The 13,060-nt window shown below is 36.8% G+C and overlaps 1 protein-coding gene across 1 annotated transcript; it reads right to left on the bottom strand.

Moving 5' to 3' along the window:
* Window positions 1-678: 678 nt before the first annotated feature.
* LOC107285242 (uricase-like) lies at window positions 679-8,456 on the bottom strand. Its single transcript, XM_029283630.1, has 7 exons — window positions 8,214-8,456; window positions 7,180-7,296; window positions 6,848-6,926; window positions 5,118-5,307; window positions 2,457-2,580; window positions 1,374-1,457; window positions 679-822 (listed from the first exon to the last, which is right to left on the bottom strand). Exons 1-7 carry the CDS (start codon window positions 8,454-8,456, stop codon window positions 679-681), a joined length of 981 nt encoding a protein of 326 aa, XP_029139463.1.
* Window positions 8,457-13,060: the final 4,604 nt, after the last annotated feature.

Genomic DNA, 13,060 nt, shown 5'->3' with positions numbered 1-13,060 from the left:
TCCAGAGAGGAAAGTGTGTGTGTGTGTGAGAGAGAGAGACTTACTGGCAGAGTTAAGGTAGGCATTTTCTGAACTTTTGACACACGATATAACATCTACAGTAAGTAAAATTGCAGGCCTTCTGCTTCTTTTAACAAAGTTGGTCTAATTCAATTTACAGAATTTATTAAACGAGCAGGAGAAATTTAGGTCTCCAGCACTAGTCAATTCAGGAAAGAAATGGGGTCTTAGCATATTGTTTTCTTCATCTTTTCAAAATCAGTGAAGATAAATTCAATAATAATGATTGGAAAGTACCTATTGGGACTTCCCAGATAGCACATCTGTTTGCTTGATGAGCCCTAGTTAATTTATATAGAAATCCTGCAATGTTACTAAATTGGATCCAGACTTAATTATATTAGAACGGACTGTAATTGACAATTATTTTGAATCATGGTTAAATCTGGATACAACTACTGTGTGTTGTGCTGAGGGCTTTGTATTTGGGTGTTAGTTTTCAAAAGAGAGAGAGAGAGAGAAGGAAATTCATTAATGATTTCCTTGAAACTCTGCTTGGGAATAATTGTCCATGACTGGTTTTCTATGGTAACATGAAGAAAAGCATGGAATAAGTAATGCCTGCTGGTATGATTTCAGTATTATGTAAGATGATATTCTCAGAAAAGAACTGGGTCTTCAGAAAAATTCACGGCTAAATTTCCACCCAATAGAGCAACGGGGTTTGCAGTCTATTGGCATATGACGCAGATTTTTTGAACAATCCTTCCTACGCAGCGTGGATGCACAAGCACCAAATGGTGTCTCCTGGGGTGTAAAAATCTGGAAAGGAAAGATGCGTACATGTAAATGATTGGTCTCTAACTTAAACACTCATTATTATCACAAGATAAAGCAGGACTATATTTCTTCCCGCATACAGTAGTCACATAAAGGATTTAACTGGTCTGTACCATTAATTTCACCTCCTGAGTGACTCTGATAATTTGGAAAGGGCTAGATTATTAATAAAAAATGTCAGGGTTGTGCTTCATTGAATAATAATCATTTTTCAGATTTAGTCAGACCAGATAATCTGGGCTAATCTTCCATTGGCTTCAAGATTGTTCAGTTTACTCCTGTAAATTTAGACTTTAAGAAGGAATTATCCCACTTTTCAAATAACATCCATGATTGGCGTCTTCCAATGTCAGGAATTCTTGGTGTCAAAAAGGTCTAATTGTCTGGATAACATTTTTGTATGTTTGTTCATTTTGTTTTGAAGGCTAAGTGACCCAAAGTAGATGCAATTAAATTTGTATTGATCCCACTCCTCCCAGTGTATAATCCACAATAATAAATAGTTTGGACGACCAAGAAAAAGTAATTCTCACCTCTTTGTCATTGCATATTCCCAGTTTTTCTAAATTTGTCACCGAATAGTGGATGTTAGACAGGATCACTTCTACCTCTTCAATCTGAAAATACAAAAATACCATTATGACTTATAAAGAAAACATATGTACAGATTTAACAGATAAACTCAATGAAATAGACTGACTCCTGATATTTATAGTTTTGTGTTTGACAGTTTCATGAATTATATGAAATATTTTATTTTATTTATTTAGATTTATATCCTGCCATTCCTTCCAGAGCTCAAGAAAGATTGCAAAGAGTTCTCCCTTCATTTTATTCCCCACACCCTGGAAACTGAGCTGAGCTGAGACTAGCCATAGACATACAGTGAGTTTTCAGCTGAGGGTGACTTGAACTTGGGTTTCCACTGATCTAGTCCATCATCCTTGACTATTATACTACACTGGCCCCTCAGATATCCTTCCCTAGGCAAACTTTATTCAGAATTTAGGTCTGCCAGTTACAGGGCAGCAAGGTCTTTTCAGTGACTGAATTTCCATTTGTAAAATTGAATTGACAATATATCTAACTTTAACCTTGCCAACATTTCAGTGGATAGAATCTATTTTCATACTGAGGTAGCATTAGTACGGATACATACAGTAAAATGTTCTTTATTTGCATGGCAACACCATCCATATTTGTCATTTCTTAGTTGTAATGGTGTGGGTTTAAATTTATGGTGTTTACCCAAAGGAAAAGTGACCTTGAATTTAAGACAATTTCACCAAAACGGAAGATTAGGTAGAAAACTTCTGCTACTATGCTTTATTTTCAGCCAATCTAAGATGAAGATCCTCCCTCCTTTATAAAGTAGATGGGGGAAATGGTCTTTCTTTCAGGTACAAGTATCCCATACTTACCTAAAAGATCTTTGGCCCTGAAATAGGAAGGGTGAGAAATATCTTTGCTTTTGTCCATTGGGGAATCATTTAAAAAAATGAACGGGCTCTGTGCCTCAAATTTATTGAATTCATTTTGGAAATACGCCTCCATTTTCTGAAAATGCTAATAACATATATCACACTGAAAACCCCAAATGAAATAAAGTTACTGGCCTGTGGGATTCTTTCCAGAATGTATGTCTGAATACAGTTGACTGTTTTCTGGTAAGACGGTGAGTAATGGCCTGTTTCTGGTGGCCCAGCAAAAGCATCAAGGACACTTTCGTGGGCAGTTCTCCTTTAAAGTGGGGGGAAAAAACCCATATAACATTTAGAATCAAACTGCAACAGATAAAATCTATACTTGCAAAACAACACATATGGGCATTGCTGGTCTTTTACTAGACGCTTTGTCTTCCTGCTCAACTTTGTGTGTTGTGCCTGTAATGTTTACACTGGGGTAATTTTCACACTGAGGAAATCAAAAGATGGCAATATACGTAACACTTAACACTCAACAAACATTCCACACAATCACATTCAGCCATGAGTAGGACTGTCTGGGAAGCTTGAGATGTTGTTGTTGTTGTTGTTAGTTGTGAAGTCGTGTCCGACCCATCGCGACCCCCATGGACAATGTTCCTCCAGGTCTTCCTGTCCTTGAGATACTGTAGCATTATTTGAAGCCAAATAATCAGGGAGCTGAGCAAATTCTTGATGGAAAATTAGTCAAAGAACCCAAAATAAACAGGAGTATAAAAGTAGGAGTCATTGGGAGTTGGGTGGTATATAAGTTGTTGATTATAATGGTGATTGTAATTTGTAATCTTATATACTTGACAGTCAGATTTCAGTAACGTGCAATGCTTCTCTTAGAGATTTTTCATTGGTCATATTGTAATAGTTGACAGACACATACTAGTGGAGAGTTGAAGGACTTAGCCTTATGGTCATGTTATAATTTACCTTAAAGAAAGTTTGCATATTTACAGTCTGAGTACAACCATCAAAATACAAAAAACCCCAACAATTTTAGAATAATATAGTACTCTAGAACAATGGATAATCCTAACCTCATTTAATCTATACAGAAGAAATCACAGACAGTGCAATACTTTAAACCAGGGGTGTCAAACTCGCAACATCACGTGACGTGTCGCGACATATCACAACTTTTTTTCCATTGCCGGCAATGGGGTGGGCGCAGTTTCGGCATGACACATCCGGCCTGCAGGCCGGCAGTTTGACACCCCTGCTTTAAAAGAACTGGGAATAAAAGCAACAGATTCTAAAATTACTATGGGGTTGGGAAAAAGGGAATGATCAATGCAATGTCTGGGAACAAAAGCGGAAGTAAAATTTGCAAACTGTAATCTTTCGGTGCTGAGCCCATTGAATGAAAGTGCATTATCAAAAGAAATGCACATTTATATGCAGTCAAAACTAGCAAAATCATGGAATTATTTTTATAATGCCTGTATCTTTACAACAATAGAGGAAAAGCACACTGCAGACCACATATGATCATTCATTAAAAATGATGAACTAGATAATATAATCTTTGATTAGTCTAGAGCCAAACACAAGGCTTTATATGCAGAATGGCAGAAAGATGTGATGATACCCACAGTGAAAGACTGAATGGGGAAGATGATAGAGCTTCTTCAAATGGCAAAATTGACAACTTTGAACAGAGAAAAGACTTGATTAACTTTAATGCTGATTGGAAAGCCCTTTTGGACTTTTTGCCTGAGATAGAAAAAAGTATATGAAATTATGATATATGGGTATGATGATTAGAAAACTTAATAGATAATAGAAAAAAGTGAAAGTTATGTGACCTTAGAGGAAAAGGTTAATTTAAATTTATACTTATAACTGTTATTAAAGAAAGACTTTATATTTTTTTTATATTTGCTTTTCTTTCTTTATATTTCTTTTTCTTTCTTTATGTACTTTTGGCTTTGTTCTTCATTTTTTTCTTTTTCATAACTGTTACTTTCTGTAAGTTTTTAATCTTTTTAGCATAAAAAAAATCTAATAAAGTTATTTTAAAAGAAACGAGGTCAAACCACAAGAAATAAAAAGCTTGAAAAAACAAGACAGTCAAAATGATCCTCAAATACAGGTAGTCCTCGACTTATGAGCACAATTGAGTCCAACATTTATGTTGCTAAGCGAGACATTGGTTAAGTGCATTTTGCCCCATTTTACAACCTTTCTTGCCACAGTGCTGCAGTGACTCTTGCTGCAGTGACTCACTGCAGTTGTTAAATTAATAACCCGGTTGTTAAATGAATCTGGCTTCCCCATTGACTTTGCTTGTCAGAAGATCGCAAAAAGTGATCACATGATCCTGGGACACAGCAACTGTCATAAATATGAGTCAGTTGCCAATTGTCTGAATTTTGATCACGTGGCCCTAGGGATGCTGCAACAGTCATAAGTGTGAAAAATGGTTATAAGTCAGTTTTTCAGTTACATTGTGACTTTCAACGGTCACTAAATGAACGGTGGTAAATCAAGGACTAACTGTATGGAATTTTGTCACAACCTCCTTAGCAAGAGATCTTCTTATTTGTTGCTAATTTTAGTTCTGTTTTATGTAAGCCCTCTCCTCCGCTGTAAAGAATTGTCAAGCCCCATTACTTATAGGCAGTGCTTTTTTTCTAAAAAAAAAAAAAAAAAGGTGCCGGAACTCACACACGTCATACAACCCGCCTTGCCTACCCTACAAGGTTCCATCCCAAAAAGGTGCCAGAACTCCGTTCTGGGCATTCTATGACAAAAAAAAGCCCTGCTTATAGGAAAATGCATACAGAAAATTTTACTTACCAGATGGCATCATAATCAAGGCCATCCAAGCATTCTCCGTAGCACCATTTGATGAGGGTTTCCACCGACAACACTCTATCTATCCTTTCTGGAAGTGTGGTGTATCTTTCTTTAAGAAAACCCTGAAATCCAGACTGGGTTGTTTTCATAAGTTTTAGGTCCTTAATGCCAGAGAAAACAATTGGAACACCTAGGAGAGGAACAGCATTGATTAATTTTAATAAAAGACTTGATGTCCTACACAGTTACATATCAAGGTTTTTGCCTGAAGATGCAGTGATATCTGCAAATCAATCTGCAGCCCAGCACAATGAGATTTCTTTCCAATTAAGCACGCATTGAACTGCACCTCTCTATGGCTGGGTGAAAAACTGAACATTCTCGGGAACTCAGATTTTAAAAACGTATGATAATCTTGATTATTAAGTCTAATAATGGATGCCTGAAGGCCAAATAAGTTTAAAAAGAAATCTGCGTGTCACTTTTAGCATGGCGTATTTTGATCAATTTGTATAGAAGCTGACGCCTTTATTTTGATTCAACAGATCATCATTTTTTTTAAAGAAGAGCCCTAGTAGATCAAAACAAATACCATTAATGCAACGTCATTTTTCTTAGAGGCTCCAACTTTATTGTAAATTCACAAAGTTATAGGGATTAAGAAGAATATTAAGATCATTCAATATGATCTGGATTGATCCAATTTTTTAGTTCAGATCTGATTTCAAATATTAGCACTACAGAGTAATTGTCACCAAATGGAGCCCTAGCCTGTTATGGATTCTGTTGCCCAGGTGCAGTTTAGATGTTTACTTATGTTTATTTATTCATTAACATCCTGAGGGATTAATCTTTAAGAACTAAATTATTTCATAGTTTAAAATAGCATTTTAAAAGATTACAAACATTACACTTTCAAAGTTGCATACAGGCAGTCCTTGACTTATGACTTTTAACAATCATTCGAAGTTACAATAAATCTCCCAAAAGCTATTTCAACCAATTTTGAAGTTACAGCTGCCCCCCCCCCCCACACACACACCATGGACACCTGATTGTATTCTGAGTGCTTGTCACCTGGCTCACCATTACAGCCATTTGCAGCATCCCACAATCACACGATGGCAATTTTACTTCTGGCAAAAAAAAAAAAGCCCATTGGATAAAATTGATTCACTTAAAACCCCTCCTAAAAGGATTGTAAAATTGGATCCGGTCACTTGGTGACCCATTTAACCACCATTGTGATGTAGGACCATAATTCCAGGTTCAATTATAGTCATAAGTTGAGGACTATCTGTATTCAATTTATCATATAAGATAAATTCCATAGCATGTTACTGGCAGCTTCCAAAGGACTTGTAGATCTTAGAAAAAAATACAGGGTTATAATTGATGGTTTGATTGGTTTCCCATCTCAAGGCAGAATACATTGCAATATCTCTTCCAACTGTTTCCCAGACCATCAATCTTATGGGGTACATTGAGCTGAGAGAAAGTTGATCAGCCAAAGTCATCCAGGGAAGCTTTCACTGCTGAGAACAGAATTTATATATGCAAGAAAAGGGTACAAGTCTGTGTGTTTGCTTTGTTACTTGGTTTTTTTTATTTCAGATCTGGTCTGCAGGAATAACACGAATGGATTTATCCTGTTTACAAGCTTCTGAACGGTTACCCAGGCAAATATGAACCTAATGTTTCTACTAAAGGAATTGAAATCATTTCCTTACCGTCCTGAGTCCGTTCCACTTCACAAAATCGAATTCCTTCAGAACTGTAGAGAAAAGCATGGGCATGGGGAGTATTGTCCTAGAAATTAAGGATGACATATTGAAGTTGCAAATAAACCATTTGACCGTGCACTTGGAATTCCTAAAAATAAATGAAAGAGCTGACTCACCACAAACAGCTGCTCTCCTTGCCAAGCTACTGTCCTACTGAAACTTTCCCCCTGCCCTTATCATATGCCATATTTCTTCCCTGCCATTGTCCCTTCCCTAGCTTTGTGCAGGGAACTGTGTACCCTGTCTACAATATAACTCAAATGTAGGCTTCGTTATACCTTTTCAAGGCGCTGCCAGGGAACCTCTTGGATAAAGGCATTGCAATACACCACGTGGCAGAAAGTTTTAATGAAGTGCTCACAGATATCCAACCCAAACTCCTCTATCGTTCTGATCTAAAAAGAAAAGGTGTTAGATATGATCAGGTTCCATTTTCAAATCAGTGTTTAGAATTAATATTGTACCTCATGTATCATAAAAGATTTGTCATGCTGGCTAGGGAAGCCCAAAGCTGCTCATGAGAAACGATAAAATCCACAAAATATAAACTATAACTGCTGACCATCCACTGGCTATTATAAGCTATTGTTGAAATTCTTAGCACTTTTTTTTTATAAAAGTAAATTTTACATAGGACTTTTTTTTAAAAAGAGCAATGAACCTTGAGTTCACAGAACTAAAACTGCTTGGTTACTTTAAATCTTGAGTTCTTCCTTCAATTCATTGCATTCCTTTTTGTTTATCTGAATTTTATACAGATCTCTTATTGTAAAAAAGACAGCATCTCATACTTTGTTACTTGTATCCTGCTGCTGTCTAAATTTTGAATTTTTCAAAACCTGAACATTTTGTTGTTGTTAGTTGAGAAGTTGTGTCCGACCTATCACGACTCCATGGACAACGTTCCTCCAGGCCTTCCTGTCCTCTACTATCTTCTGGAGTCCATTTAAGCTCACGCCTACTGCTTCAGTGACTCCATCCAGCCACCTCATTCTCTGTCGTCCCCTTCTTTTATTGCCCTCAATCTTTCCCAGCATTAGGCTCTTCTCCAGTGAGTCCTTCCTTCTCATTAGGTGGCCAAAGTATCTGGAACATTTTGTATTACAATCAGTTATATTTTGGGGGGTTTTGTAGAAACTCCAAGCAGGGTAACATAAAATGCTTCCACATCTAATTTAGAAACTTTCTCCTACATAGCACCCTATCTTTTTTGTTTATTGCTTTGTCTGAAGACAGATTCTATTAATGACAAAAAAGAGGAAATGCAATCCAATTCTAGCTATAGGACAAGATGAATGGTTTTGCAACCTACCCCATTGCACTTGGCCAGTGCTTCAATTGTATTCTTTATGGTGTCTGTAGGGATGACTCTGGAGTTGTCGGCATTCAAGTATTCATTCACAGTGTTGAGTCTGATGTGTACAGAGATTGACAGTTCTTTAATGCAGTGTACCTGGCCTTCCCGTCTCACGTACAGAATTCTCACTGCGTTCTTTCCATATTCAGAATTCACATATTCTAATTCCTTAGGCTGCAATAAAGAAAACACACACATACAAACTCATTTTTTTTTGTCCATTCAGTTTAGCATTAAAACAACAGAGAGATAAGCTGGTTCAAACAAATTTGTATCCATATAGGTTTAAAATCATCTTATTTTACCAAGAATGTTCAAATTTTGGATACACGAGATGTAAGAAAGATGGGACTATGCCACATTATGGGTGTGTTCTGTCCCTTAACTCACCTTTTCCACCTTCTTTCTTTCTTTCTTTCTTTCTTTCTTTGAATTCTAGGTTGCCCAACTGTGGGCAGCTACACAAATTAAAAAGAACAACAGTTTGGTAGGCATGAAAGCTGGCTGGCTGACTTTGAGCCAGTCACTCTCTTTCAGCCCACAGGGTTGTTGTGGTAGACAAAATAGGAGGATAAGAGAGTATTAGATATGTTTGCTGCCTTGTATTATTCTTAAAAGTAATAAAGGTGGGATAAAAATCTAATAAATAAATAAATAATAAAGCCATCTATCCATATTCCCCACACCAACTCAAGGGACTTACCGTGTTCCTCTGAAAATAAGATCCAACTGGAAAATAAGCCCTAGCATGATTGTTCAGGATACTCGTAATATAAGCCCCTCCCCCAAAATAAACCCCAGTTAAGATCGTCAGCCAGATGGATGCATTTAGTACTGTATTTTCCCGAAAATAAGACCTAACCTGAAAATAATTCCTAATGCGTCCTTTGCAGCAAAAATTAATATAAGACCCGGTCTTATTTTCAGGGAAACACGGGAAAAACTAGGCTGCTTCCAGATGTTGAAGGGAGGTTCCTTATTCTGTATCCAAAGGTTTGCTGCATTGGATGTGTATTCGTTACTTAAGCTAGGCCAATGCCTGAACAAGGAAGCTGCCCTGGGTTCTTGGCCCTTATTCCATTTTATTCATCCTTCCACTCACTCCTGGAATAGCATGTGAATAAATATTTCCAAATAGTGGGAGAGATGGTGGGAAGCTTGCTCTAAACACACAGCTGCCATACCCAGTTTAAAAGCTTCTTTGAATACACATGGAGAGACTGTGAATGAAGCAGACACTCTTCCTCTTTTGCAGCTAGAATTGAAAGATTGGGCCAGGGAAATTTGCTGCTTAAGACAAAGGACAAGATGGGGCATAGACAGAGCACTTAACCAGATTAGACAGTTGAAGCAAAGCACATGTTGAAGCATATAGTATAGTATGTTCTGTTACAGCTGTGTCTGGCTGTTAACTAGAGTAGAGGTCCCCAACCTTTTGGGCACCAGGGACCTGTTATGTGGAGAGAGATTTTTCCGCGGACCGGAGGGTGTGTGGTTTTGTGTGCTGCCTGCATCTCGTGGGTGGGGCTTTGCTTGTTTGTGCAGCCGGGTTGCTGACATGCCGCGGCCCGGTACCGGTCCACAGACTGGGGGTTGGGGACCCCTGAACTGGAGTGATTATGAACAGCCACTTGGCACATAGATTTGTCCACAATTTGCATTGCTTTTTGCCTCTTAACATCTCCTTCCTAAGGAGCAACTTCACCTTGATAGTGAAGCTCCTGAACAAATCTATATTATTTCTTTGGAAAACAATAGCTCAGACTATTAAAAGTGCCACAGATGTTTAGAGCAAGTTAATACCTGGTCCATTGCCATTATTGTTGCTTGAATATATCAATTACCTTTTTCTTGCAGCATACACAGTTCACACTGCTATATTATACAAAAACAGGTGCCTTTTAATTTTGCTCGGTTGACTTATATTACCACCAGAAAAATAGCATTGGTCCTTTTAATGTAGCATCGATTATTCAGGAGTGACATAAAGCATCAATCTCAAATCCTTCCTCCCTCTCTATCACTCTTCTGCAAAGGTTAGTTCTTTCCAAAAGGAATGACATCAAAGGAGGATTTCTACGAAATATGCTTTTATCATTCATCATTTGTTTCCTCCAATGAAAATTTATTCAGCCTGGTACTTTTGTACAGACTTCTTTTGAAGTTTTGAACTTGCTGTGTTTATTCAGGTGGACACTTTACTAATTTATTCAGTGTTTTGGTGGATTGGAAGGATGAAGCTACTATATATAACCCAATCTCAGTCTCCCCAAATAAAATTAACAATAAAAAAGAGTAAATCACATTAAACTGACCTGCGAGGAAACAGGACACATGGCAAGATAAGGTAATCCTATTTTGTTGTGAGGTTACATTCACAGTATCTTGCAAATCTGAAAGTATGTTTTCTCTTATCTCACCACCCATCTCCTCTATAGGTCAAGAAAATAGGAAGGGTAAGCCACTTGCTCCTTCCACATTCCTGTTGCAGGCTAAATTGCCTTTTATCTGACTGTTCACTTGGCTCTTCACTTGCTCTTCATCCTATTATTCCCGCATAATGTTACAACAAGAAATGCCTTTATTGGTTACCTGGAAATGCTTTACTCTCATATGACACTGGGTTGCTAATTTCTAGGTGATAAACCAAATTGTGTTTATCATTTAAAAAGCCCTGAGCTCTGGAGATAATTTATTCTCAGATGGTTTCCCCATCAAGTGGTACCAGGTGTCCTGGGCTACACTTTAAATCTTCCAGCCAGCGTTTCTATACTGGGGGGTCCTGGATGTTGCAGTCTTAATTTCATTAGAATGGGAAATCTAACCAAATCTAAATTTTCCCTACAATAAAGGGAGGGGGAAAACTATGCCAAGCAACTTGATTTGCTTCCTTGCCATATCTTTTCATACATTCATTGCATTGATTCTGAAAATTCATATTTAATATAGAATGGGAAGATGGAAGGAGAGGGGTACCAGAACCAGAAGCATGCCCACAGGAGCAAATCAAGAGCAAAAATCACAAAGAATGGTTTAAAATTCTGCCAATAAACGGAATCTTTGTCAAGGCTACTGAAGGGAGTGGGGCATCCTCTCACCTTCCTCATAATGTATTCTACAGTTCTGCAAAAATAAATAGAACAAGCTATCACTTTTAAATAATAATTTTATTAAGCATTACAATAAAAAAAATGTCAATAGCACTTAGACTTATATACTGTTCCATAGTGCTTTACAGCACTGTCTGATCGATTTACAATGTTAGCATATTGCCCTCAACAATCTGGATCCTCATTTTACCGACCTAGTAAGAATAGAAGACTGAGTCAATATTGCAGTCTAATCACTGCGCCACCACGGCTCTAATAAAACTAATACAACCTCAGAAAACTAAAATAATAAAAGAAAAAATAGAAAGTGCACATACACAAAAATAGAAAAATAGAAAAGAAAGAAAACATAAAATATAGAGAAATGAGTTCCTTCTTCATCCCAACAATTTTAGTAACTTATCAATTTCTCTTAAAATATAACAAATGATCTCTTCTTCCTGTATCTCATCTTTTATCTATAAACAAATCCTCAAAGCCTCATCATTCAATCCTTGTCAGCAAAAGACCATTGTTACTAGAGATAACAATGTAAGCCAACTTTATATTCCTTACTTGTCCTTTTAACAGTCTTGACCTTTAATCCTTTCAAACAAGTTACATTCTTTTCTTTGTCCTTTCTCACAAAAGTCTTCAAAACTTTAAGAAGTTTCTTTGATAAATCCATGATGGGAAAATTATCCAAGTCACTCTTTTGATTTCTTATTTATATATCCATTTAATTATGAAAACAGTAGTCAGTTTTATTTGTATATCCTTTGTAATTGCATCTTTCTCCATATTATTCTTGTATCTTTTTATTTCTAAATCCTCTTTCAAATCAGTCTCAATCTTGTCTGGCAAAACTTATTCCTTCTCCATATCATGTTTTAAACTCAGTCTATCTATAATGGTAGACAGTCTTAAATTACTACTGGATCCATTGTTTACAAAATTCTCCAACAGTGAAGTATTTTGCTCCATTCTGTACTAATAAATAAAATTTAAGAGTACTTCTCCTTTAAATGTAATCCCTAATTTTTCTAGTTTCCTCTGGTGTCCAGCATTTATAATCCCATACTATCATTATTTTTTAAACAATTTTAAAAAAAAAACATTTTTCCATGGGAAGCACTCTTATAATTAATTTCAAAATCTTATTTCAAATCCTTCTAGACCTTTTAGTCCATTTTTAACTTTCCAAAATTAGGGTTCTAATCTCTCTTGTTTGTTCCAAAAATGATTTTTTTAAAGTTTAAACTTCTTTCATTAAGGATTGAAAGAAACTCACCTAGTACTGGAAAAAAAAAACCATGCTTTAAAGGTTCCTAATAGCCAAAAGGCAGTTTAACAAGCAATTTCCAAAAGTGGTTAGGAAAGGAAGCATGCAAACCCTGTGTCCATCAAGATTTTGACAGTGGTTTGGGTGGAGATGGCATCTTTCATCTCCCAAAACAATAAATCCACTGGAGACCATTGGCTTGCAGTCTTCTCACAAGGTGCAATTGTCTGGACCACTTCTAGGAGATCCCAAGTCCTCTTCTTCTCCAGAGAGATATTTTGAAGAGTTGATCTGCTTGACAAGTCTTCATTCCATCGCATTCATTGATTTCACTTTTAGCAGAACTGTCTTCAGTTCACCATTTCTTCTCCCAGAAGCCAACAGGATGCAATTTTCCAGTAAGATATTTATACAGAGATCTTTGGTTTAAA

This window comes from Protobothrops mucrosquamatus, unplaced genomic scaffold, assembly GCF_001527695.2.
Source record: "Protobothrops mucrosquamatus isolate PMUCROS unplaced genomic scaffold, P.Mucros_1.0 scaffold155, whole genome shotgun sequence".
NCBI classification, from domain to species: Eukaryota; Metazoa; Chordata; class Lepidosauria; order Squamata; family Viperidae; genus Protobothrops; species Protobothrops mucrosquamatus.
Note: the sequence above shows the minus strand (reverse complement) of the source record. Positions and strands in the feature narration are given on the sequence as shown.